This window comes from Abramis brama (genome assembly GCF_963993115.1).
Source record: "Abramis brama genome assembly, chromosome: 3".
In the NCBI taxonomy this organism is placed as follows: Eukaryota; Metazoa; Chordata; class Actinopteri; order Cypriniformes; family Leuciscidae; genus Abramis; species Abramis brama.
In genome coordinates, this window is record NC_139965.1 from 31,234,977 (window position 1) to 31,259,000 (window position 24,024).

Genomic DNA, 24,024 nt, shown 5'->3' on the forward strand with positions numbered 1-24,024 from the left:
AGCATTCATATTTGCTTTTTGTGTTTTCTGCAGAATGTGGTGTGTGTGTGTGTGTGTGTGTGGTGTTTTGATCATTTGATTTAGTCTTATTTCATGTTTGTGAACAGCCATCTCTGTCATCGTCTTGTTTGCATGCCTTGTTTTCACTTTTGCGGAGCTAGTGTTGAATGTAATCTTTTATTATATTATTTTGTAGGCTACATGTAGATACAATTATTATTTCATTATTATTATTATAAACAGCATATTACTGGTATTATTTTAGGCTCTAATAATAATAATAATAATAATAATAATTGAAAACTTTTTTTTTTAGGTTGACTTACAGGTCTCATGGCTGTGCCATGAGGTCTTTTGAATGTTGTTGACGTGAGCTGTGACGTCACGGTGGGGTTAATTTAAATAGGGTACAAGAGAAAGAAACAGATTAAATTAGTCTGGGGGGAAACAAAGAGACGGAGCGACGCATAAGGGCGGATGCTGGAGAAGAGTTCACACACGAAACTTCAGCAAGACCTTTCAGAGTGGAAACTTTCAACACAGAAAACAAGTGAGTTAAATCTGCTCTTTTCAACAGCAACAGTTATGTGACCAGTATGTGGACTTTCTATTTTATTCCGCTAAACTTCTTGAAAAGTTATACAACGAAATAAATAGTTTGCATGGATGTTTATTCTCCCACGCTATCTACAACGATAACACATTTTAACACGAACAACGTGTTTTAGAGGATTATTTTGTAAATGTTTGATGGCTATTAAACGTTTAAAGAAGAGCGTTTAGATGGCTAAATACCCAGTATGAAATCAATGAAATTATTTAATACTGCTCTTCGTTTGGTAATAGGACTTTTTGTTACCCATCAATAAACTAAAATAGCAGCCGTTCTGAAGTGCGCAAACATTTAGGCTCGGACTGTGTCGCGCGCTGTTGCATTCATTTGTTGTAGGGAGGATTACAGGATGAGTAGTAAATTAAGACCATCAGTTTAACCAAGTAGAAATGATCTATCACTATCCTACATGACCAGCCTCATCCGTGTACGAAAGTGCAAGTTGTTCGTTTCAGCGTAAAAATATAAGGGATTTACGGAACAAAACAATTTTAAGCTGCTAAGGTATCATTTTACGTTTTGTTTTTTTTTTGCGATCATGTTAATGAATGACTGGTATGATGCAGCAGGGTTTCTACTTTAATTTGACAAACTTATTGTAATTTAATACATGTTTACTGGACTTTATTTTTTATTTAATAACCATAATAAATTAATGTACAAATTATTTGCCTATATCTATACTATAAAACTGCATTTGTGGGCATCATTAGTCACCTTAGCTCTCACTCACACTCAGTGTGCCCAGTTTCTGTGTGGATAGGCAGTTTATTGTGGCTAAAAAGTATTTACACAAAGCATGCTATAGTCTGCTCTAACCCAAAGTGTTTCAGATGTGTGTGTGTGTGTGTGTATGTGTTAGCGATCATTGTGCATTTAATGCTCTTGGTTTCATTCACTCCCTCTCTCCTCTTGAATGAAGTGATTAAAGTGAGCATGGTCAAAGGGTGCAGAGGAGAAAGGAAGAGGACCGCGCTCCATCTTTTCTTCTCTCTCTCTTTCAAAGAACCTTTCACCTGACCTGCATTCTGACCTGCCCCCTTTTTTTTCTCTCTTTAGACATTTTTCAGGGCCTTTTCATCCCAGAGTGGGACTTAGAAAGTGAAAAAAAGGGCACTTTTATTGAAGGGATTACACATTTAGAGGTATACCACTTCACAGCACTTCAGCAAAGTTGTAAACATTCAACCTTTTGGTCTCTACCCTGATTTGGTGTGAGTTTATGACAGACAGAGAGAGACTATTTGGGTCAAAACACTGTTATCAGTTCAAATAAAACATATAAAGTGAGAGGAATGTGAATCATTCTCAATGATAAGCACAAGAGTATATTATATATTTACATTGCAATGGAGGAGAAATGGAGTATGTTTCGGAGCGATATTACAAAGACCTCTTGCCCTCCTTATAGTAGTGACATGCTTTTAAGCCTAATGTCTCAGTCTCAAGCTCTGGATATATGAGTTGATATCCTCAGGGTGTGTGTATAACGGCTGGAGCAGTGTCTCAGTCACTGATTTCTCTTTAAGGAGCAGGGATGTAATTACATGTTTCGTTGTTTTTTTTTAAACTCTGAGCTCTCAGATTCACAGGCCTCCAGCACTATGCTGGTCACAGTTTCTGTCAGAAAGCATTTGCTGTAACACTTACCTAATGCTTTACAGAGCTGTTCTGGTGACAGCCTTTGTATGTGTGTGTGCGTGGACATCGCACAGCTGCACACACCCATCAGAAAGAATAATGGGAGACTCAAAGTGATTTATGACTCCTAGCCTCAGACCTGTGTTTGAGTAAATCTTGTGCTGAGGTGAACTTAAACAGCTGTTTTTGGTTTGAACACTGTCTCCAGTCGTGTCCCTCCTCCCCTGTGTCTGTCTGTGGTTTAGATGACTGATAAAGCCAATGCTGACTTGAACTCCCTCTGCACTGTCTCTGATGACTAACGCTCAGTACCAGCTTTGCCTTAAGGGCCTGCTTTGCTTCAGACTTAATGAAAGCACCTCCACTTAATAGAGTCTTTACAAAAAATGCAGCGCTTGTAATAGAATTTAAGAGTTGCTGAAAGGAGAGACTCCAAATGGAAATCTGTAATTGAAAAGCAGCGCTGATAAGCGTGAAACTGTGCCATGTGTTTAACTATGAGTGAAGTGGGTCAGAGCTTTGTGTTGTTTTCTCTGCTATGGAAATGAGTTTGAAGTCCAGCTGGTTGTGCTGCAAGGGACTCGCACACTTGAACGCTGGGTGCTGGGACATGCTGAAAAGATGTGAGGGGAGGAGAGAGGACCAGAGGTGGGGAGAGAAGAGAAACCGTGTGTGTCCAGCGGTCCCACATTCCTCCGCGCTTGTGATAATGGAAGCCCCATGGCGTATGATGAGTGAGAAAGGCCCTCAAAGAGTGTGTTTCTGTGAGAGGAATGGGGCTTTTAAAGGGTTTTCTACCCTCAGAGTGTATGAGATGTGTGTGTGTGTGTGTGTGTGGACCCAGCGGGTCAGAACAGCATCGTTAGGCAGTCTGTCCCTCCATCATTCACACACACACACACACACACACACACACAGATCACACAAAGAAGACTGCCTGATGAGAGGTTTTGGAGAAAGGTCAGAGAAAAAAGGTGAGGAGGGGGAAATTTTGGACGGGGAGAGGGGGTGAAGAAATTTTTGGGCCAGGAAAATGGGGGTTGGGGTGCTCGAGATTTGTGTTTTTCTGAGAGAGGTTAGTCACGCTCCGCTGAGCGGCTGACACTTAATTACTGTTTGGAGGGAGTTGCAGGATTTATTGGGTCAACAGAATATTTTATAAACGGCTTTAGAGAAGCATTTAGTATCTGAGAGTGAGAGATGGAGGGGAAAAAAAACAGGTAGAGTATTTTTACTGCTTCTGCTTATGGTGACCTATAAAGGCCTGGCGCCTGAGTGATGTAGGCCTGGGTCAGAGTTTGTGCTGGGACGGGAGTTTGAGTGGGAAGTTATGGACCAGAGATAGTGAGAGTCAAGAATATTAAATTCAAACACAATGGGAACAAGAGTAGCTGGGAAACAAGTGACCAAATGGGCCCTCCAGAGTGAAATGGCCAACGTGCGCGAGCGGATAGACTAACAGACGCATCGACTACAGTGAATAGAGAGTGTTGCGGTCAGAACGAGAGACTTGTTTGGACCTAATAGATGCTTAATTATCCTCAAAGACGGTACAATACCGCTTTTCATCAGTCCAGCTCCTTCTGGCTGCTTTGAGGAGTCTTTTATTGCGTCTTACAGAGACCGTCCTCTCTTTCAACAGGAGATCAGCTTTTGTTACCGTTAATTGCTTTTCCTGCTAACAGAACTCTGAACCAGGGATGTCGTCTTATTGACAAAGAAGTCACTCCCACACTGACAATGTTGCTGAGTTGTTAGTAAATGTGTCTGTGGGAAGCTGGCCGATGTGTGGATGTGAGTTCTATAATCTGTGTGGGTCCATATGTGAGTGTCTGCGTGAGCTGCTTCAGTCCTCTTGCCTTCATATCCACGGAGCGTTCCGGAAGAATGGCGTCCCGCTGCGATGATTCCATTCTCTTCAGACAATATGCTCCTACTATCTCACAGCACCCGGTCGAATCATTGCCATGGAGATCACAAGCAGAGGCTAAAGAGCGCACTCACGCAGCCAGAGTCACAAACACAAAACCCATATAAGCAGATCTGTGTACATGGAGCAAACCTCCTTTGAGATGATCCACACAAATAAATGCCCGATTGAAAAATCTCTTTTATCAGCAAAAAAAAATCACTTTCTCGCATGCAACTCTTTACTTGCCATTCACAGTGTTAGTGGAAATGAACATTGTGAGTGCTGTGGGGTCCATGTTTTTCCAGTTTTCCTGTCTCAACGCTGACATGTTGAGAAGCAGAAGAGCAAAAGAGTGCAGGTTTTTTTATACAAAGATTTATTAATTTGCATCATGTGTTCACAGCTAAGGACAGACACAGATGTGTGGACTGTGAGTTTCTGAAGCTGGAAACAGAAAAAGGACATGTTCAAACACAAACGCCGACTCTCTTTCTCTTGAGTCTGACTGGATGTTAGTCAGGGCTGGATGTTTGTGTTTGATGATTCACAGCAACAAGCTAGTACAGTGGCTGTGCCAAGAATGTCATTATCATAATTCCAAGAAAATCACTCTGTATTCTCCCATTTCACTAGCTCTTACAACATACTCCTGTGTGATGCGTTTGTGGTTGTCTGGAGAAATGTCAGCGCTGTTGTTACATTATAATCTGGTGGCAGTGATAGCAGAGAATCATAGTTTGTGACATTTTAATACCAGTCTGCTGAATTCAGTTAGTGAAGCTCTAATTAATCATTCTGAATGATCATCCTTATCAGCTTCATCCATTCATCTCTAATTGGGAATTTGAAATATTAAAATGGCAAAGTAACGTCTCAGCATAGATGTCTCGATTACTGTCCTGCCCTTTGATAACCGTACTTATGACAGAAATTGTTAATTTCCTGAAAACTGTAATTTTGCTCTGCAGCAGCTGATTTAATCTGTGTTTTTCAGAATGCGTGGCCTGTTTTCCACCCTCATCGTGGTGCTGGTGGCCTTAATGATCGTGACTACAGAGGCTGGGAAAAACAAGAAAGGTATCAAACATGGAAGAGACCATCTCTTCCCTTTCTCCTTTCTTCCATTAGTTCAGCTCTCATGCAGAATTACACCCTGTGATCTTTGACTTTGAACCTTAGACAATAGTTTGTGTGATACTCACCTGAATGGAAGGTGAAGGTAATCACATGAAGTAACAGTGGTGCGTGCCTATGTGTCATGTGATAGAGAAGAATAAGGGAGGTAAGGGTGGTTCGGACTGTGCGGAGTGGCGCTATGGCAACTGTGTGGCCAACAACGGGGACTGCGGACCAGGCGTGAGGGAGGGCACCTGCAACGAGCAGACCAAAAAAGTCAAATGCCGAGTTCCCTGCAACTGGAAGAAAGAGTTTGGAGGTCAGTGAAACTGAAATTTGGCAGCCTTCATTTCTTTTATGTTTAGCCATACATTTTATTTTATTTTTAGTGTTTTTCATATTATCTTAATGTATTGGTACTCATTTCATGCAGCTGACTGCAAGTATAAGTTTGGCAACTGGGGCGAGTGTGACGCTGCCTCGAGCACAAAGAGCCGCACCGGCACTCTGCAAAAGGCTCTCTTCAACGTCGACTGTCAGCAAACCATCTCTGTGTCCAAACCCTGCGCCACCAAGGTCAAAAACAAACCCAAAGGTACATCCTCAACACCAAACCCAAAACTGACAGCCAATGAGCACGTTCCTGATTTTGCCCAGTTAAGACGCATTCCTGGGTCAACATATTTTGTTGATCCTGGAGCAACATTCTTGTCTGAAAATTTAATCCTAACCATATCCCCCAACCATACCCCAAACCTAACCCACCCATAAGTTATTCCTAAAATCAGAGGGAAATGATAGGTGAATAATACCTAACCCTTGTTGTTAGCCTAACAAAGATGTTGATCCATGAACATGTTGCACTTGGTGAAATCAGGTTCTGCATTCAAGGATGTTAAAATCAAATGTTAGTGTTAAAAAAAACATAAAAAAGAGCTTCCTCAAACACACACGACTCAACAGGTGTTACATTGCAACCAGTAGTTTGGTTTGGTTTGGATGAATGGAGTCAGTAAGGTATGTAATCTGCTCTGGTTGTGTAATCTTGGCCTGTTGGCTGTGGTGGGTGTCTGAGTGGGATTCTGAAATCAATAATGCACCTCTGCTCATACATAAGAGGCAGATGTCTAAGTCAGTCCTTTTAAAGCATGCGTTTGTGGTTAATGTGCTTATCTGAATGTGGATTCAAGCAATAATACTGTAGCATTATTTTTATAAAAGCATATGCATTTCCTAACCAGCATGAGACGGGGAGGCGTCGTCAAAGGTTCAGGTTTTCTGCTGGATCTGAATAATGAGATTTTGTGTCAATCTCTCCACAGGAAAGAAGAACAAGGGGAAAGGGAACTAAAGGGAGCAAGAGATTCAGAGGAGCAGTAAACATCACGCGATCATCCGTCATCCAAACACGGCCTTTTATATCTCTACTCAGTGTTCTTCAGCTTGAGCGGGACTCGCTCTACAGCCACAAACATATAGCTTTAGAAGACTATGACAGAGTAACATCTGAGTATTTGACACCTTACATGACTCTTTCATGTGTGTGGGGGAGGGGAGAATAAAATGTCGTTGTTTAGCGTGTGGTTCCCTGTAGTTGACCCATTCCTCTGATGTTTCCCTCCAGCACATTACCCCTCTCTCTCTCTCTCTCTCTCTCTCTCCCATCTATCAGCTGTGTAAGCCTCGGGCCTCTCATTTGCTAAAGGACAACACTCAGTAGAATCAAATCAATCAAACACATCTATTTTATTACTGTTTTACTTACAAATTTGGTTTTGTAAAATTGTGTAATTTACAGGGTTATATTACTAGTGGGGTATATAAGTAGTGTTTGGATGTCACCCTTCTTTTTTTGTATCATAGAATATAAAACTGAGGAGTGTTGTTTGAAATAAATGATTTTTTTTCTTTTTCTATAAAAGGTGTAGTTTGTGTAAAAGCGAAAACACCCCAATACTGTTACTTTTTCCTTTTGACTTGACTGTTACTAACAGATTGAAGGGTGACAGAGGGTTTTAAGATTTAGACTGCATAGAGAGGAGACCGTCCTCTCTTGTGCAAACCTATTTTATAAGCAGACAATTTATAAGACAGTGAAGTTTTGATACAGAGCTTTGTGTGTTATATGTTGTGTTAACTAAAGGTAAATTAGTGATGACAGTTCATTATTAAAGACACTTGAGCCCTCCAAATTTTATGCAAACCCATATGTGTGTTCATGAACATGTAAAGAACAAGCCTTCTCCTCTCCTCCTGGTCAGTGCGCTTGAGATCTTTATTAAGCTTTATGCAATATAAAAAGAACCATACACTCTTATGTACACTGGCTCTTTAAGGGCAGTGGTAGTTAAGTCCATAATTACAGTGTGTTCATTCCATCAGCTTCACTGGGGTAATGATCATTGACTTTGCCCTTCAGCTGGTACACTTATACAACGGATTTCTACATCAATCCTTATACGATTTACATTTGAACATTTGAAGTGAAAATTTAAAAGACCAGAGGAAAGAGAGCATTTTGGGCAAAGTCATTTTTCTGTATTGGTCATCTAACAGATGCTAATGATCGACTTGCTATTTTCAGATTTGCAGAAGGACAATATTCAGATTGTATGATTGAATTTCTTTAGTACAGTTAATGGTTCAGAACTCTCTGAGCGAACTCTATTCCAGTGTGACACTTTCTTAGTTTGCATCAGAGTTGGGGAGACTTTTAATAATGTCTTTGACTGACTAAGATTTGTAGTGAACAGCCTACTTCAACATAGTCCATGTATCAGATGACCAAAGCAATTGGAAAGTTTTAACATTCATAAAAAAGAAATGGAAATCTGGTTTTAGCGTCTTTTGCAATGACATGATAGTCATTTACTCTGTCTTTACCGCTCATTAAAAAGAGATTCAGAGCTGGTTTGGATGTACAAACACTATGAATGGAAATTTGATTATGAGGTAGAAACATGAAACTAAACCCAAGACGTTAGAGAGGCAAGTCTCTGCATCTTAAAATGATGCTAATGAATGAATAATCTCTCCTCCTGACCAGGTCTAAGAGCAGACTGGAGTGCCACGATCTCTTTGGTTTAATGCTTTAAAGTCTGTAATTGCTGAAACTGGCAGCTTGTAAATAATGTAACAACATGAGCCCTAAAACATCCACATTTCTCACTCTTGTGCTAATTCTGACCACATGTTCTCAAACATAAAACAGTTGGAGGTCATTCCTTCAGGTTTACATGCAGCGGTTTCATCAATTACAAACCTTGTATTTAAATACAAACTTGGCAAAACGATATTGCACCATGAGAAAACATTATGAAGTGGATATGTGCTAAATCAACATGTTTTACAGGGGGAAATAAAAGCAATTTTCCATTTCTCAAATTTACGGACAGTCCTTTGTGCCCCGATTTAAATAAAATGCTTGAAATTGAACATCTTATAAACAGATTAAATAAATTAGTCATCTTTTTTTTTTTTTCAAGTATATCACAAATTATAAATGGTTTCAACAGTTCTGCATACAGGCAACGACACATTTAATATTTAATCTGTAAAATTACATGAAGATCACCAACTAAATACAAGAGGAACACAAACATCCAGACATCAAATGCAGGGAAGAAATAATACTTTCAAGAGCATATATTCATCATATCTAAACATATTTACAGACCTCTGTAAGATCAAACCCTTACAGTGACATTTCTCAGCTCAGTATAGAGTGTCTCATCCCATTTAAAGTCTATAATGCCTATCCCAATCCATTGAGGAGATCCTTTTGAATTCTGACCTATACCAGAACCTCAAGAGGATCACACTAAGAGGATAATGATGACTAACTTCTCCCAGGCTGAACCACATGCCCTGAATTTGCCGCTATGAATGTAATGGACTACACATCTGCTGTGGACAGCAACAGACTTCCTTAATTTGGAAAGTGGAAGGTGCAGGTAGGCTATAGGAAATTGAACCTCACTCTGGAGCAACCTGCTTTCAGGGATAGTCAAACATGAAGCTTTTCCATATGTTATTTGTCTTTGGCTGTGATCCTCTGTATGATGTTTTCAGAGAATCTGCACAGAAGTCTGGGTCAAAAACAGTGTTAATACTAACCAAAAGGACTTGATTGAGATCATTTGTGCTGTACTGGGAATATAAATGAATCAATAAATCTCTAAATCAATAAGTCTCTTCTGGTTTATATTTGCTGGGATTCTCTCTCTTCACTGTTGGAAATAATGAGCCGTCTAATCTGATGTCATTCGCAGCCTGATCTTCATGTAACTGTAGTGCAGAGTTCAGTGGTCTGAGCAGTGCAGCAATGATCAGATTACTGAAAAAGTCTTGATTTCTTCAGTGATTCAGTCTATTGTCCATCGCTCCATCATCTTCTTGTAAACACTGATTCCTATATATATTACGTTTTGGTTATAACGCACTGTTCAGCATTATGGGACTATGATGCCTCTCAATGTACTGTGCAAAACCTTCCGAAGCTTCAAAGTTATGGGGGTCAGAAGAGCCAGGACAGCCTTTATACTCTCCATATCACACCCTCCATCTCTGCTGGCTGCTTCTTTCCACAGTTCATCTGGTGCCGATGTTCTTATACTGGCACATGAGCAGGTTTTTGAAGGTCTTTTTGAAGGTGGCGTTACAGAGTGCATAGCAAGCGGGGTTGATGGTGCTGTTGACGTAGCAGAGCCAGTAGCCAATGGCCCAGACTGTGTCTGGAACGCACGACTGGCAGAACGTGCTGATTAAGACCATCACGTTGTATGGCGTCCACGTGATGATGAAGGCCAGCAGGATGGCGAAGATTGTTTTTGTCACTTTCTTCTCTCGCGCCGCCATCTGCCTTTTCCTCTTCACCTGGCTGCGGGCGATGCTGGCAAACTTGCGCGCCACCGTGCGGGGACGGTTGACGGGGATGGAGCGCCTCTCGCCGCTACTGTTCGGTGGGACGATCTCGATGGCTGTGATGCACTCGTCTCCTGCCTGTTTGGTGACTATCTTGATCTTGGACCATTTGGATTGAGGGTTGATTTTAGGTGCGTCTGTTGGCGCGGGTGTCAGGCCGGCCTCTGAAGTCACCTCACTGTTTGCCCGCTCTTTGGGCTCTTTAGGCGCTATGCTGGCCGTGCTGGAGTCGTTTGAGCTCTCCTTCTCCGGCTGCACGCACGAGTCAGCTTTAGCCGATACCACAGACTCGTCTAGTTTGCCGTTCTTCACAGTGTCTACTGTAGAACAGGTATCCAGGCTGGGCTTAGGAGGGGACTGGTTGTTGTTGTCCTGCTTCAAGATGTGACTTTTGAGTAGGCTGCTAGACTTCTGGCCTTTCTTCTCTTTCTTAGCCTCAGGCTTTTGCTTGGACACACGGCTGCGGCTGGCCAGAGAGATGTGCACATAAAGCACCGTCATGATGACCACCGGCAGGTAGAACGCAGCAATGGCCGTGCCGAACGTGACCGCGGGGTTGGAAAGGAACTGGATATAACATTCGCCAGGCTCTACGGTCCGTTCTCCGACGATGAACTGCCAGAACAGGATAGCGGGAGCCCATAGGATGAAAGACATGATCCAGGCGGTGGCAATCATGAGGCCGGCCATCTTGGTGGTTCTGCGTGTAGGATAACTCAAGGGTTTGGTCACACAGAAGTATCGGTCAAAGCTGATGATTAGCAGGTTCATGACAGAAGCGTTGCTGACCACATAATCCAGCGCGAGCCACAGGTCACACACGACTGGGCCAAGCGGCCAGTAGCCCTTGATGATGTAGACGGTGTAAAGGTTCATGGAGAACGCACCGATGATGAGATCTGCACAGGCCAGGCTGAAAAGGAAGTAGTTGTTGACGGTCTGTAAGTGTCGATTAACCTTGATTGAGAGCATGACGAGGATGTTGCCCACAACGGTGACAAAACTGAGGGATCCAGTAACCAGTGCGATGAAGACCATCTCCACCGCCTTGTACGGGCTCTCGCCGCCCGCCTCAACCGCTGCACACGAGCCATTAGCGCTGCCGCTGTCACAACTGAAGTTGGCATCACTGGACACGTTGCTCAATGAGCCTGAAATACACACACAACACAATGCTATAAATGACAAAAATGCAGACATCAGAATGGATGCAATCATTGAAAATAATCCCAGGCTTGTGATTGCATATAGGGAAACAGAATGACATTCATTAAATGTTACTGCAGAGCATTCATTTCCATCATGAAATATAAATATGCTGTTTGTATTAAAAGCAAGGTAGTATGTGACCCAGCTGACAATAACTAATTCAACACCTCTCAAAAAACACTTAGAGCTGTAACAGTAATGATGAAACATAAAGCCCTATACACCTCAGACTAATGTCCAGTGTTGTAGTTTTAGTTTTAGTTTTTTTGCAGGGCATGCAGTTTTGCAGGATTGTGATTCATGTAACATAAATTCAAACAATGAGTGCACTGGTCATTAGGGTAAAAAAACCAAAACAATGTACTGTTATATATGCTATTTGTTAGCATATGTAACTGTAACCAACTATGCACAATTAGTTTTTGTTTTGTTCAGTGTTATTATTAAATACAAACCAGCATTATTCATAATGGAATATTTTACAATAAAGTTCAATTTGTTAACATTAGTTAATGAAATAACTAACATGAAATAATGTGTGATACTTATCTTAATGTTAATTTCTACATATACTAATTCATTTTCTAATATTTCACATTGTGTAATGCATTATAAACAAATATAGATTAACAATAAATAAAAGTATATTTATACATTACCATTTACCTAAATTAATAAATGTTGTAGAAATTGTTGTTCATTGTTAATTCAGGATACCTAACGCATCAACTAACTGAACCTTTAATAATTATTGAGACAGTGTGAGAGCGTTCAGGCATTGGGGTGAGCAGTCTCAGGTGAAGAGAAGATTAATTAAATCCTCATTATTAATAACACGCTCATGTTTTAACATTATGAGTGGATATGTGCTAAATCAACATGTTTTACAGGGGGAAATAAAAGCAATTGTCCATTTCTCAAATTTACGGACAGTCCTTTGTGCCCCGATTTAAATAAAATGCTTGAAATTGAACATCTTATAAACAGATTAAATAAATTAGTCATCTCCTATTTTTTTTTTCCAAGTATATCACAAATTATAAATGTTTTCAACAGTTCTGCATACAGGCAACGACACATTTAATATTTAATCTGTAAAATTACATGAAGATCACCAACTAAATACAAGAGGAACACAAACATCCAGACATCAAATGCAGGGAAGAAATAATACTTTCAAGAGCATATATTCATCATATCTAAACATATTTACAGACCTCTGTAAGATCAAACCCTTACAGTGACATTTCTCAGCTCAGTATAGAGTGTCTCATCCCATTTAAAGTCTATAATGCCATGTTTTATTCAGATACACAAACTCGACTCCTTACAACATTATCCAATCAAAGAAGGCAAAGCTGCCCTGTCGGTAAACTCACATGACCCCTGGGCTTCCTAATGATCTGAGCTGCTCAGGAACAATTAAATACAATTATTAGACGGGAACCCTGAGAACCTGAGTGCTCCTCAAAAAAATCACCTCAACCCTTTGATGCAGGATTTCCATACACCCATTTACTATATGAAAAATGTATATTGCTTCCTTTATCATAGATATTCAAGTAAGGATCTTGGTATATGAAAAATGTAGGGGTTTGGCATGCCATTTGTGAATGTGGGCTGCATTTCTAGAGATTTCGTCATGATGCATGCTGCATGCTAAACTTTACAAGAGACAGCGCAGGGCACAATGCACTACCATAGAAAAAGGCGAATCCTTTTTAATGCATAAGTGTGAGAAGCTTTTTGTTTCAGGTCATGAATTATCCATAACCTTCTTCATGTATACTTCTGGGAAGCTGTTGTCACACTGATAAAGTATTAATCCAATGGGTAATTAAAAACCTATTTGAAGCAACTCAAGGCAGGCGTTTCCTAAATGCGCAAAATACACTAAAGAACGAACGCAAATATCTTCAAGCAATTTAAAGACACTTCATTATTGCCCATTTTAATTCCTAGAAGAGTTGTTTCTGTCATATCTTTTGAAGGTTGCCATCTTCTGGATAACCAGTGAAATTACAACCTATCACTCTGAATAAACATGGCAAAAGACTTGCTATGAATGCTGCTGCCTGCCAAATTATTCATTGTTTTGTTTTTTTCCCCTTCTTTTTTGAGGCTTTAAACTACACTTGATGAATAAAGATATAACAGATCTTTATATCTATTAAATCTGAAATCAGTTTCCCACCAGAGGAAGGACCCCGACCAAGACCCTCTCTTTAAAACCACCTGACTGATCATCAGCGGGCATCAAAGCACTGCCACACTCTGGACGGTTAGACACCACATATCCTATTCCTTTTGAAAGCTTTTGACAAACAGACACACATTCTCTTCTCCTCTGTCATGCCAACACTGATCACACTTCTTAAGGTCTTTGGCTATTGGTACTTGGAAAGCGATTAGAAAGTTGATATAGTTTGGGTCTTGCTCTATATTTCCCCCCTCAGGTCCAGGTGATTCAGTGTGGGCAGAGGATTCTTTACCCCTTATCAAATATGAATCAGCAATTACTCAACTGTGGATTCGAGCAGAGCGGAAAGATAAGCGCCAAGCCTCATTAAATATGAATAAAAAATATTCATCTGCAATCACCGTGGGAGAAAGCTCTCCAGGACTGTTTTATCAGCTTTCTTGTACAATTTGACTCTGTACACAAACTCCAACCCTTAACACCCCAAACTCACACTGAAGCAGAACACCTGAAGCTTAGAGCCAGACAAGGTTAGTATACTTTGCTGTATATTCTTTAAACATTTGTTTTTTATTTCTGCTTTATATCAACTTATTTGAGGGATTTCTTGTTTCAGTTGATTTAGTTTTTACTTTCATTTTAGTATTAAGAGGCAGCCAAAGTTATTAATGCGCTAACTGGTATCATTTAAAAATGTTATATATCTCTGCACACTCGAGTGTTATTTTATCTAGCTGCATTTTCTTGTGTAATACAGATTGAAACAAAGGTTTCAAGTTTTATAATATACATATCATGATTAATTAAAAAAAGTTGCCTGTTAACAGTAAATATTTAATTTAACAAAAATGTACTCATTTAGATTTCATTGTAGTTTTGTTAAATATAATAATACTGTACCTCATCTGTCCTGCTGTCAGTCCAGTAAGTGTGCAGACAGAAGCAATTTCTCTTGTCACAATGTGACAAGTAAAAAAGCAGAGCCTCATCTAACCACACACACACACACAACACATGCACATTCATTCCCTGCTGCACACATCACACACGGGCATCGCAGAACCAAAGGCAAGGTTTGTGGATCACTCATATACAGAAGTCCCACACATATGGCTAGTTGAAAAGCTCCACCACACCACTGTTCTGCCCAGCTTCCTCTGATCTGATCTGATCTGATCTGATCCAGCATTTTCGTCATTATAAATCTCACAGCTGGAATCAGAACAGAATAATAACAGAGTAAACAGAATAAGAAAAAGAACAGAAAGCCTAGCATTCAAAATGAAATCTGTTTACACAAACAGTCTGAGAAAGAGTGCATGTATAATGAGACATGCAATGTCAGGAAAAATCACTCTCTATAATGGCTGCATTTTATTCATGTATGCTTTACATTCAATAAAATTCACTTCTTTCGTTTAGACCTTTAAAATGGCCCCTTCAACGGCTGCACTGAAACGTCACCTGAAAGAGCCGTCGTTGTGTTTGTTTGTTTGTTTGCTCGCTTTGTTTGAGGGTTTTCCCCTCTTCTGAAGGTTGATATTCAGAGAGTCAAAGCTCTTTGAGGATGGAGTGACATTTGTGTGCTGAGAGGTTGTCTGAGCTTTGAACCAGCACAATACCGGCACTGGCTCTCATGTCAGGAGATAAAAACATTCTGGAGCATTTCGACATGCTGACAAACATCTCAGCAAAGCCTGCGCTAAACATTCGATTCTTGACTTTACCAGAGGATTTTGAACAGTTTGTGCTGTTGATTGTGAGCGCCACTTTGCAGCTTCATTGAAATTGATGGCGAGCAAAGCCACCACCCTCCTCCTCCAAACCGTAGCTGATTCTATCTGGGCCGTTTTTTTTTTCTTTGTATCCGATGGGCGGATCTGAATATCCATAATGGAGACAGGCAATCTCAAATTAACCGATGATTCCTGTCTCTCACTGCATGATGAATACGTGTCATTGACACATCTGTGTACGCCACTGAAACCAGACACTCAAACGTACGCATACTGGAATAAAATATGAGGAGCTGTGATTCGACCAGAAAATTCAACCATTCTGCTCCTAAAAAAGATAAAAACAAATGTACAGTAAACCACACCGACGTCTCATAGTTTAACATAATCGGTCAAATGATTTATTACCATAAATGCATGATGGAGCCTCAAAATGGCTCAGCAGTTATTACATGCAAATTAAGCAAGGGTGAGTGGCATCTATTTTTGTGATAGGATCTGGTTCTGAAGTTCTCCCACAGCTGTGGATGTGGAGCTGGCAGGATGCAGAAGCAGAGAGGGTGATCTGTGCTCAGCCTGCAGCAGCGAGATATGAGGTGTCTGATCTCAGCTGGCTCTCAGCAGCGCAGCAGCTCCGTGCCTGATCACAACCGCGTGCCAATGTATTCCTCTGCCCCATTCTGTGTTCCTGAGCTCAGTGTCCTAAGCGAGTTGATACGGGACCTGCTCGACAGAGCTTTGAAAAACAATACCAGTCTAACCGTTACCAAGAGGCCAATAATCTGCGACTACAGAATGACCCCAGCAGTGATATGTCAGCGATGTGTTAGAACGTTATAAATAGTGCTCATTTCTAACTGAACGCCATTAGGCTGAAGAAGAGCTCCATGGCTTATATAATCATAATAATTCATCTACCCTCACCTCTACTCATCTCTCTCTCCGGACACATTCTGCACATTAACTAATTATTGATGACCCTTATCTCTCCCTCTCTAAGCACACTTGCTCTGTTTTACTTCTTTTTTTTTTTGCTCAAGTCAGTTATCCAGTACATGAGCTTATTGTGATATAAATTCTTAAACACTATAATTCTAAACATATTTTAAACTGTCAAGGATACCATTACATGCCATTGAATTCCTATTACTGTATATTGTAATTTATAAATAGTCACTGTTTGTAACATCGCATATACAATTATTTTTAATGCTCTCTTTTATAATACATAATAAACGAGAGTACATTCAAATGAATATAATAATAATATTAGTTTTTATTTTGAATGTTCTCTTTAGAATGAATTATTATAAAGGGAAATAAAGAGAGAAAGAAACAAAATATAAATCGCCTGTCACAACAAGTTGTAGTAATTTTTGTGTCAGTATCTTCAAAAACCCTGTTATTGTTCATTGGAGACTTTTCTGCACTGATACTAGAGCATTTGGGTTGTTTGGCTGCATGTACAGTGAGGCGGTGACATCTTGTCAAAAATACAGTGAAAGACGTTTCCAGAGACTCCAAAGCGAGTCACAAACCGAGACTTTTATATAAGCTGTCATTCTCTCGGCTGTGTGTCTCCTGTGCTAAGCACTGGGATGCAGAAAACAGCAGCTGTTGCTCAAACACTTCCCTGCTTCACACACACTGGCACAGACTTTCATAAAGGCTAAACACTTGTACTTTTACATTTAATTGAATGACAAAGAATAGGAAGGGAGTCAACTCAGCTGCAGAGGATTTGACTATGGATGTAGTCACACACGCTTGTCTGCACAAACAAATGCATGCACACCAACAAACACATGGATGCTGCTCATTTAGTGACTCTTTTGGGACTAAAAGCAGAAAGCCTCCAGTTACCAGCTGGCAGCTCGAAACATAAAGCCATCTGCTACCAGATATACTTTCCCCCACCAGTACAACTCTGAACCAAAAAAAAAATCAATTAATATCAGTTAATTACCATGAATATCTATAACAATGTGTCAGCATACAAATAACAAGTTGAAAGGTTCCATAGAAGCACTTTCTAATTAGTGTTTTAGTGTCTTTTCCAAGTGTCTTTGACAGTTAGAGTTTGTTAAGGCAACCAGGACACACAGGCAAATACACAGACGGCACACAGGCCTCTGCAGATTCGGACAGACATCGCAGTGGGAGTGTGTGTGGGATGCTTTGTGGTCTGTTCATCAGACTCCTCCTTTGATTCTGATATGTGCTCGTTATAAGATCCCCCATACTGGCCACTGGCAAACTAATGACTCTCTCGTTCCCTCTCCCACACACAATTCTAATTCTCTGCTAATTCTCTGAATATTGGATCGAAATCAGGCACAATGCCCCGCTGTGCTACAGTTTAGCAGCATTGATTAAGCTGATCAGCAGACAGATGAGCGAAACTTCAAAAGCATTGTGACAAGTGACGCAGCATTCTTACATCAGTCATATGATTGAGCACACATTTTAATGGGAAATTTTACACAACTAGAGAAATATTCTAGATGTTTCTGATTGGCAGATGGTGATGTGGGTGATGGTTCCCTGGTAACTGTGCCATTGTGAGCGCCATGGAAAGAACATTTGCAATTATTGACACACACTGACTCACAACTCACGCAGTTATCTGCATTATTCTCTCCAGTGAGTAAAAACAAATTTGTCTAAGTCAGTGTCGGACTGCTTCCAGCGGCATTAGGTGGTATTCGTCATATTGATAAGTGCAAACTTCAGCTTTGCTTTTCTCCCAAGGTGCTGAAAGATACATTAAACCCCATTGATACTACAATTTGAGTCAATTCCTATGGAAATTAATGCAAATGACATGCCATGATCCCTGCCAGTCCCCAAACATACAAGAATCAAACTGGGGAAACCAAAGAATTATCAGGCAATGAATTTTAATGGTTTAATTCAACCAAAGATTATGTTTAATAAGATATGATTGTTTGAAATCCTTGTTGTAATGATCTACAATTAATGAATAAAATCTTATTATTGTCAGTTCTGATGTGATATTTCTTGGATGATCTCTCAAAACAATTTGGTGCATGCGGACAATAGAGGGCACCATTTGGGATCAGAATGTCCCATGAGAGGCTGTCCATCATGCTACAATGCTGAAGGCTATCCACTCAAGTCTTCTGCACAGTAATGATATATTAAACTGACAACCAAAATGTGCTACGTCTGATGAAATATTTAGTCTAAAGGTGTCACAGGTGATGCAATTGTTGGCGACCAGTGGCAGAATGCTCAGGGCTTTGTTTAAAGCTAAAAGCCAATCCTGCTGCTTTTGCTGTTATAGCTCTTCTCTCTCCCAGTTGAGAACCCACAGAGAACTGGCTGTGTCTCCAGGCGTTTCATTCTTTTCTCAGAGTGTTTGTGTGTGAGTGCGTGTAACAGGGTGAAACAGCAGCATAGCGACACACTTTCCTCTGTGAAACTGGGTTAACACCCAGCCCGAGACAACGAAGGATGAGGAAGAGTGAGAAAACCCAACACACAGAGAGAGAGAGAGAGAGAGAGAGAGAGAGAGAGAGAGACAGCAGACTTTCACTCTAGGGGATTCTTCTAGTACTTTATCAGTTCACACAGTGAGAATCATGGTCACAGAATCAAAAAGGCGCCATCATGCGCATTAGTCTGATGTGATTGAGTCGGTCAGAGATAACAGAACTGAAAGATTTGTATTCTTTTTAAACGCTCTCAGAGTGTACTGTGACAGATGCTCAGGCTTTTAGTTTCTTTCCCCCATGTTCAGCACCCCAAAATGTCTGTGTTTTCTGTTTTATTGTCAGATTGGAGAGGGGAGTCTGTGCAAGTATCTGAGGGGGATTGTGTGCCTGTTCTGTGGTGATATGCACTCTGCTTCTTATGAGCTTAAAAGGCAACATTTCGAGAACTGCATCCAATTTAGTTTTTAGATAAAATATACATGTGCATTCTGTGCTGCATATGCATTTTCTTTGAGAGAAAGGCATAACAGATCTTTGCCACAGAGAGCAGGGTTTAAACCCACCATCAGCCAATGCCTCAGGACATTCCAGCAAAAATCACCACTGAATCACTCATCAGTCACACACACACTGCACACTCACATAAACTGTTGTTTAAGGTGTTTGAAGTTTAAATTAATTTTCTCACTGCAAAAGCATTACAGTACCTACATACACAGAAACATAAATGGAACAAACATTCATATAGGATATAATCATACAGTTTTTGTTTGGAGCAAGTTAAAGCCAAAGCTGTTTTAGTTAAGACTTTTAATAACACAAAATACATCATATAATTTAACCTCTGTATCTAGAATTAACAAAAGTATTATATAATGAATGCAATCAGAGATCTGTCCATGTTCCTTCAAACCGCCCCACTTCATATTCTGTTTAACCATATAACTTGAGTAAAATATTTTAAATGGAACTGTAATAATTTGATTACATTTCTAGAGTTGAAAGAACATTGATTTACATGTTTTGTTTTTCCTAATGTTCATTTTAAAGTGCATACGGAATGGGATTTTGGCATTTTGCTGGTGTCTTTACCATTAATTCTTCTTTCATATGCTTTTGCAGCTCATTCTGAAAGGGTGAAAAGGGATCTACAAAATGATATAGCCTACAAAAAGAATAACACAAACCTGGAACATATTCATCGTGGAAAACATTACAGGACAATTTGAGTTTTTGTTGGGAGTAACATCATACCGTCACGAATACGAGTCTTTGGACATGGTCTCAGTAGGCTATATGAAGACCTCCGATGCAAAAGCCTCTAAAAGCCACCCATGTCAAAAATGAGATAATTATATAGAGTGAATGCTCTCCGCACATACTATACACGTTCATCAAATACTTTCACTTCAAACTCACTAAATCCCAGCCTCAGCCCATTCAGAAATGTCGGTACTTAGGTAGAAACCTATACATATGAGCCTGTTAAAAATGTTAATATTAAAGAAAAACGTTAGACGGACTTAGAGGCTTTTGCATCTTAAGTCTTCATATGTACTCACACAATGAACACATACATCGCAATTCTATGTTGTGACATAAGGAACCCTTTCTTTTCTAACTCTTTCGTGTCATACTTGTGTGCCTTCACTCGCAACTCACCGTTGAAGTTCCAGGGCGCGAGTCCCTCTGCTCCAGTGCTGTTAGTTACATTCATGTTGCATGATTTTAAAAATGCTCAGCCAGCCAGAAGAAAAAAATAGAAAAAGAATCCACACTTCCTCTTTCACTCAAGTTAGAAGGGCTGTCCTCATGTTGCGCGGGATGACTTTGTTTTTCACTTCATGCGTTCTTGACGCGCGCGGCTCTCGCCAGAGGGGAGAAGCTCATTATGACTCTGACCATCGTGACTGGCGGCTCACCTAAACACACCTCGGGCGCGTGGTTTTCTCTAAATCGACTCGGTTTACAATCCGCCAGATGTGGCTCCCATCTGCGCGAGCGGCTCTGATCTCTTTCCAGGAGTTTAGCGCGCGACTGAGGCAGTGGACTTTCAATGATGTCATCTACCTCCAGCCAATCACCTGAGAGTTCACATGTTCCACTGAATCAACCTATAGCTTGTACTGTCCTGTGATGTGCTTTCAGCCCAGCACTGTCTGTTCTAACAAAGTCTGAACCATCTTTCCAGATAAATGCATTTACTAATAATCGTTTTACAGATTGTCAGATAGATAGAACTCATCACAGGATATGACTTGTCCTAGGCGGAGGGCGAATCAACTACAGGCTAAAACAACGTGTGAATTATGGTGGGTTTAACTAGCTTAGTCACGTCTTGAACATTTTGGGTAAAAAAAAAAAAAAAAAAAAAAAAAGTTGAAGGGTATTTTTAAGAAGTAACCTATGTTTGAGGTAACCTGGGGTTTCTCAATAAGAGGGCGTTTGAGGATTTATTAGGACCATCGGACGGAACACTGGCAGAACATAAATAAATATTAGGCTACAAATATATCACAAAAACTTTTTTTAGTTCACTTACAAGCCAGTAAAATAGTTACCAAACAATTTGAAATATAGGCTACCATTTGTGTTGCTCAACACGCACCTCGACAGATTGCGACCCGAAAATTCCCAATTAAAATGCTCAAAAACGTCGAACCAATGAGAGCCCGTGTATAATTAACACACTAGGTAAAACCATAACTTCTATAGGGGTGGAAGAGTGTCCGACTCTTAACCTTAGAGCTACGTTTCTTTAAAAAAGAAAAAAGAAAACAAAGAATTGTGTATGGCCACCTTTGGCCCCGTAAGCAACGGCCATGTATTTCACAAATTACAGTTATTTTCTGCGACGTAAAATATAGTTGTAGGCTATGCCACTGATCAAACGTCATTTCACTGGCGAGGGGAATCTGAGCAGTCGGAATCCCACATCATCTGAGGACAGTGGTCATATACTCAAATTATGCACGCGGTCAAGGGAAGGCTAAGCTTTCCCCATCCAGCCGTACACACGCTCCGCCTATGTTTCTTGTGTCTGTACATCGGTGTAATTGCTTATGATGAGTGTGGCTCTCAACACATGCGATGCGAGGCTCTTCTTGAGCGCAGTACACAGGTTCAGCACCACCTCTAGCGGACAGCGCTCAACAGCCCGAGCTTTTAGCTCTCTTCCAAAAATATCACGTTATAAGCTGGGAATAAAAAAAACATGCCACAAAGTGTCATGTTTTCCCAAAACAACAGCAAAGTTGCTATAGATAAATAAACCATTCCACATAGAGCGAAAGTAGAGGGGAAGGGATGGGGTGTTTTCTTCACTTTAAGAACAATCCTCCTCCAGAGATTTCGAAAACAGCTGAATGGTTGCTGTCTGTCGCTAGTGCGTGAACTGGCACCAGAACAATGAATGACAAACGCACGCGCTCAAACCCGCCGGGGGCTGTGTGTTATGTGTGTAGTGTTTGTATAGTAAAAAGGCAGAAAGAAAGAAAAAAAAAAAAAATATATATATATATATATATATATATCACGGAAAGGGTGATTGGGAGATAAGAACATTTGGGAGCTTGTATAAGGTTTATGAATGACAGTTAAGCATCAAGACATCCCTTCCTCCCCCCTCCATCAGCCCCTCTCGGCAGATTCGGAGGGCTTGCGCCCAGACTCAGAGATTAATCTGGCAGCTGTCTCACAGCAGACAAAAATTAGACTGATGCCAGCCAAAACAGAGAGATCGCGCACACAAAATCATTTCAATGGCAGCACAGTGCGGAAACCTGACAGCCACTGACAACCTGGAACGAAATCATCTAAATCATATGCAGGCGGAACGTTCTTTCAGTCAGCGCGCGCTCCGCCGCAGATGAGCAGCGCTGTTAATTAAAGTACACAAGCGTAAAATTTGGAATAAAGAAAGCGCATGCTGTAACTAAGTTTACAAATGTGTAGGCAATCAGTTCGCCTTGTCTTTATCCATTTTGCTTTTCCCAAATTATAATTTGTCATTTGCACGTGCGGCGTGCCAGTTATGTAACAAGACGACAAAATGTCGCCAATAATTTAGGAGAGACGCAGCTCTCACGATTTATTTGTTTATTTTATTGATTGATTGACTGATCGATTGTAACGTTGCCATTTAATGAGGCTAGGTAGGCTAAATGGCTGTCATAATCAAACAGTTCAACAGTAGCAAAAACCTGCGTGTTTGGAAAAACACCTTTAAAAATTTAATTAATGCCATTTCATTAGATGAAATAACAAAAACAAGTTAGAACCGGTTCCCGATGCTATTTTTGGGGCACTATATGGCTGATTTTAAATGGTGAGTTATTCTATTTTTATAAAATCCTGAGATATCAAAGAAAGACATATGTATTTTAGAATAACCCATACTGTAGGTCTTTAAGAACAGTAGCATGCTTAAAAAATACAGGAACATAAAAATGCAGACATGGAACTCAAATAAAATGAATGACTTTAACAGGGAGGATTTATCACATTGATGATGTGCTGACACTGCACCAACACACACATTATCACACACATAAAGAAATAACACATTTGTTTGATCGATTACAGGCAGGAAACCTCAGGATTATGTTGTTGAAGTCATAATTTTGAACTGACACTAGAGACAGAGCATGTAATTAGATGAGAGAACCCTCTTTATAATTATACACACCAACACTATGAGCTTTTGTCACAACAGCTATTTTGTGTATGGAAGTGAAGACATTTCTGCATCTAAGCCCTGTCTGTGAAACCAGACCTTAGTATATTTGTGCATTTGTCCAGCCTAATATTTACACCCAAGGTAGGCCAGCCAGTGGCTTTAGCTCTGATTGATCAAAGAAGTGATGCAATTAGGTCACATGATGTGCCAGTAGGAGAGACAGTGAAGTGATAGATGTGGCTGTGTTTAGGTTTTCATCATCAAGGCCATGAGATCCTACTGGAGCCAGGCATGCTGGGACTAAATGATTTTAATGGTGCATAATTTTCGAGCAGATAGAGAAAAGAAAGAGAGAGAGAGAGAGAGAGAGAGAGAGAGAGAGAGAGAGAGAGAGAGAGAGAGAGAAAACAACCTCATAGGATGAAAGTGTGAGGAGGCGTGTGCATGTGTGTTCCTCTCAAAGGCAGAGATGCTCTGCTAAGAGCAAAGAGGGAATTCAGTTACATTCATAGGCAAAAGTACATCTTTCACAGCACAG

The 24,024-nt window shown here is 40.4% G+C and overlaps 2 protein-coding genes across 2 annotated transcripts; one reads left to right on the plus strand and one right to left on the minus strand.

Annotated features, from left to right (window-relative positions):
• Window positions 1-348: 348 nt before the first annotated feature.
• On the plus strand, window positions 349-8,666 carry mdka (midkine a). The gene is made up of 5 exons (XM_084108160.1): window positions 349-550; window positions 5,161-5,243; window positions 5,434-5,601; window positions 5,716-5,877; window positions 6,605-8,666. The coding sequence occupies exons 2-5, from the start codon at window positions 5,162-5,164 to the stop codon at window positions 6,631-6,633; spliced, it is 441 nt and encodes a 146-aa protein (XP_083964286.1). The 5' UTR covers window positions 349-550; window position 5,161; the 3' UTR covers window positions 6,634-8,666.
• On the minus strand, window positions 7,540-20,823 carry chrm4a (cholinergic receptor, muscarinic 4a). The gene is made up of 2 exons (XM_084108159.1): window positions 20,471-20,823; window positions 7,540-11,356 (listed from the first exon to the last, which is right to left on the minus strand). Exons 1-2 carry the CDS (start codon window positions 20,523-20,525, stop codon window positions 9,873-9,875), a joined length of 1,539 nt encoding a protein of 512 aa, XP_083964285.1. The 5' UTR covers window positions 20,526-20,823; the 3' UTR covers window positions 7,540-9,872.
• Between the last annotated feature and the right edge of the window lie 3,201 nt (window positions 20,824-24,024).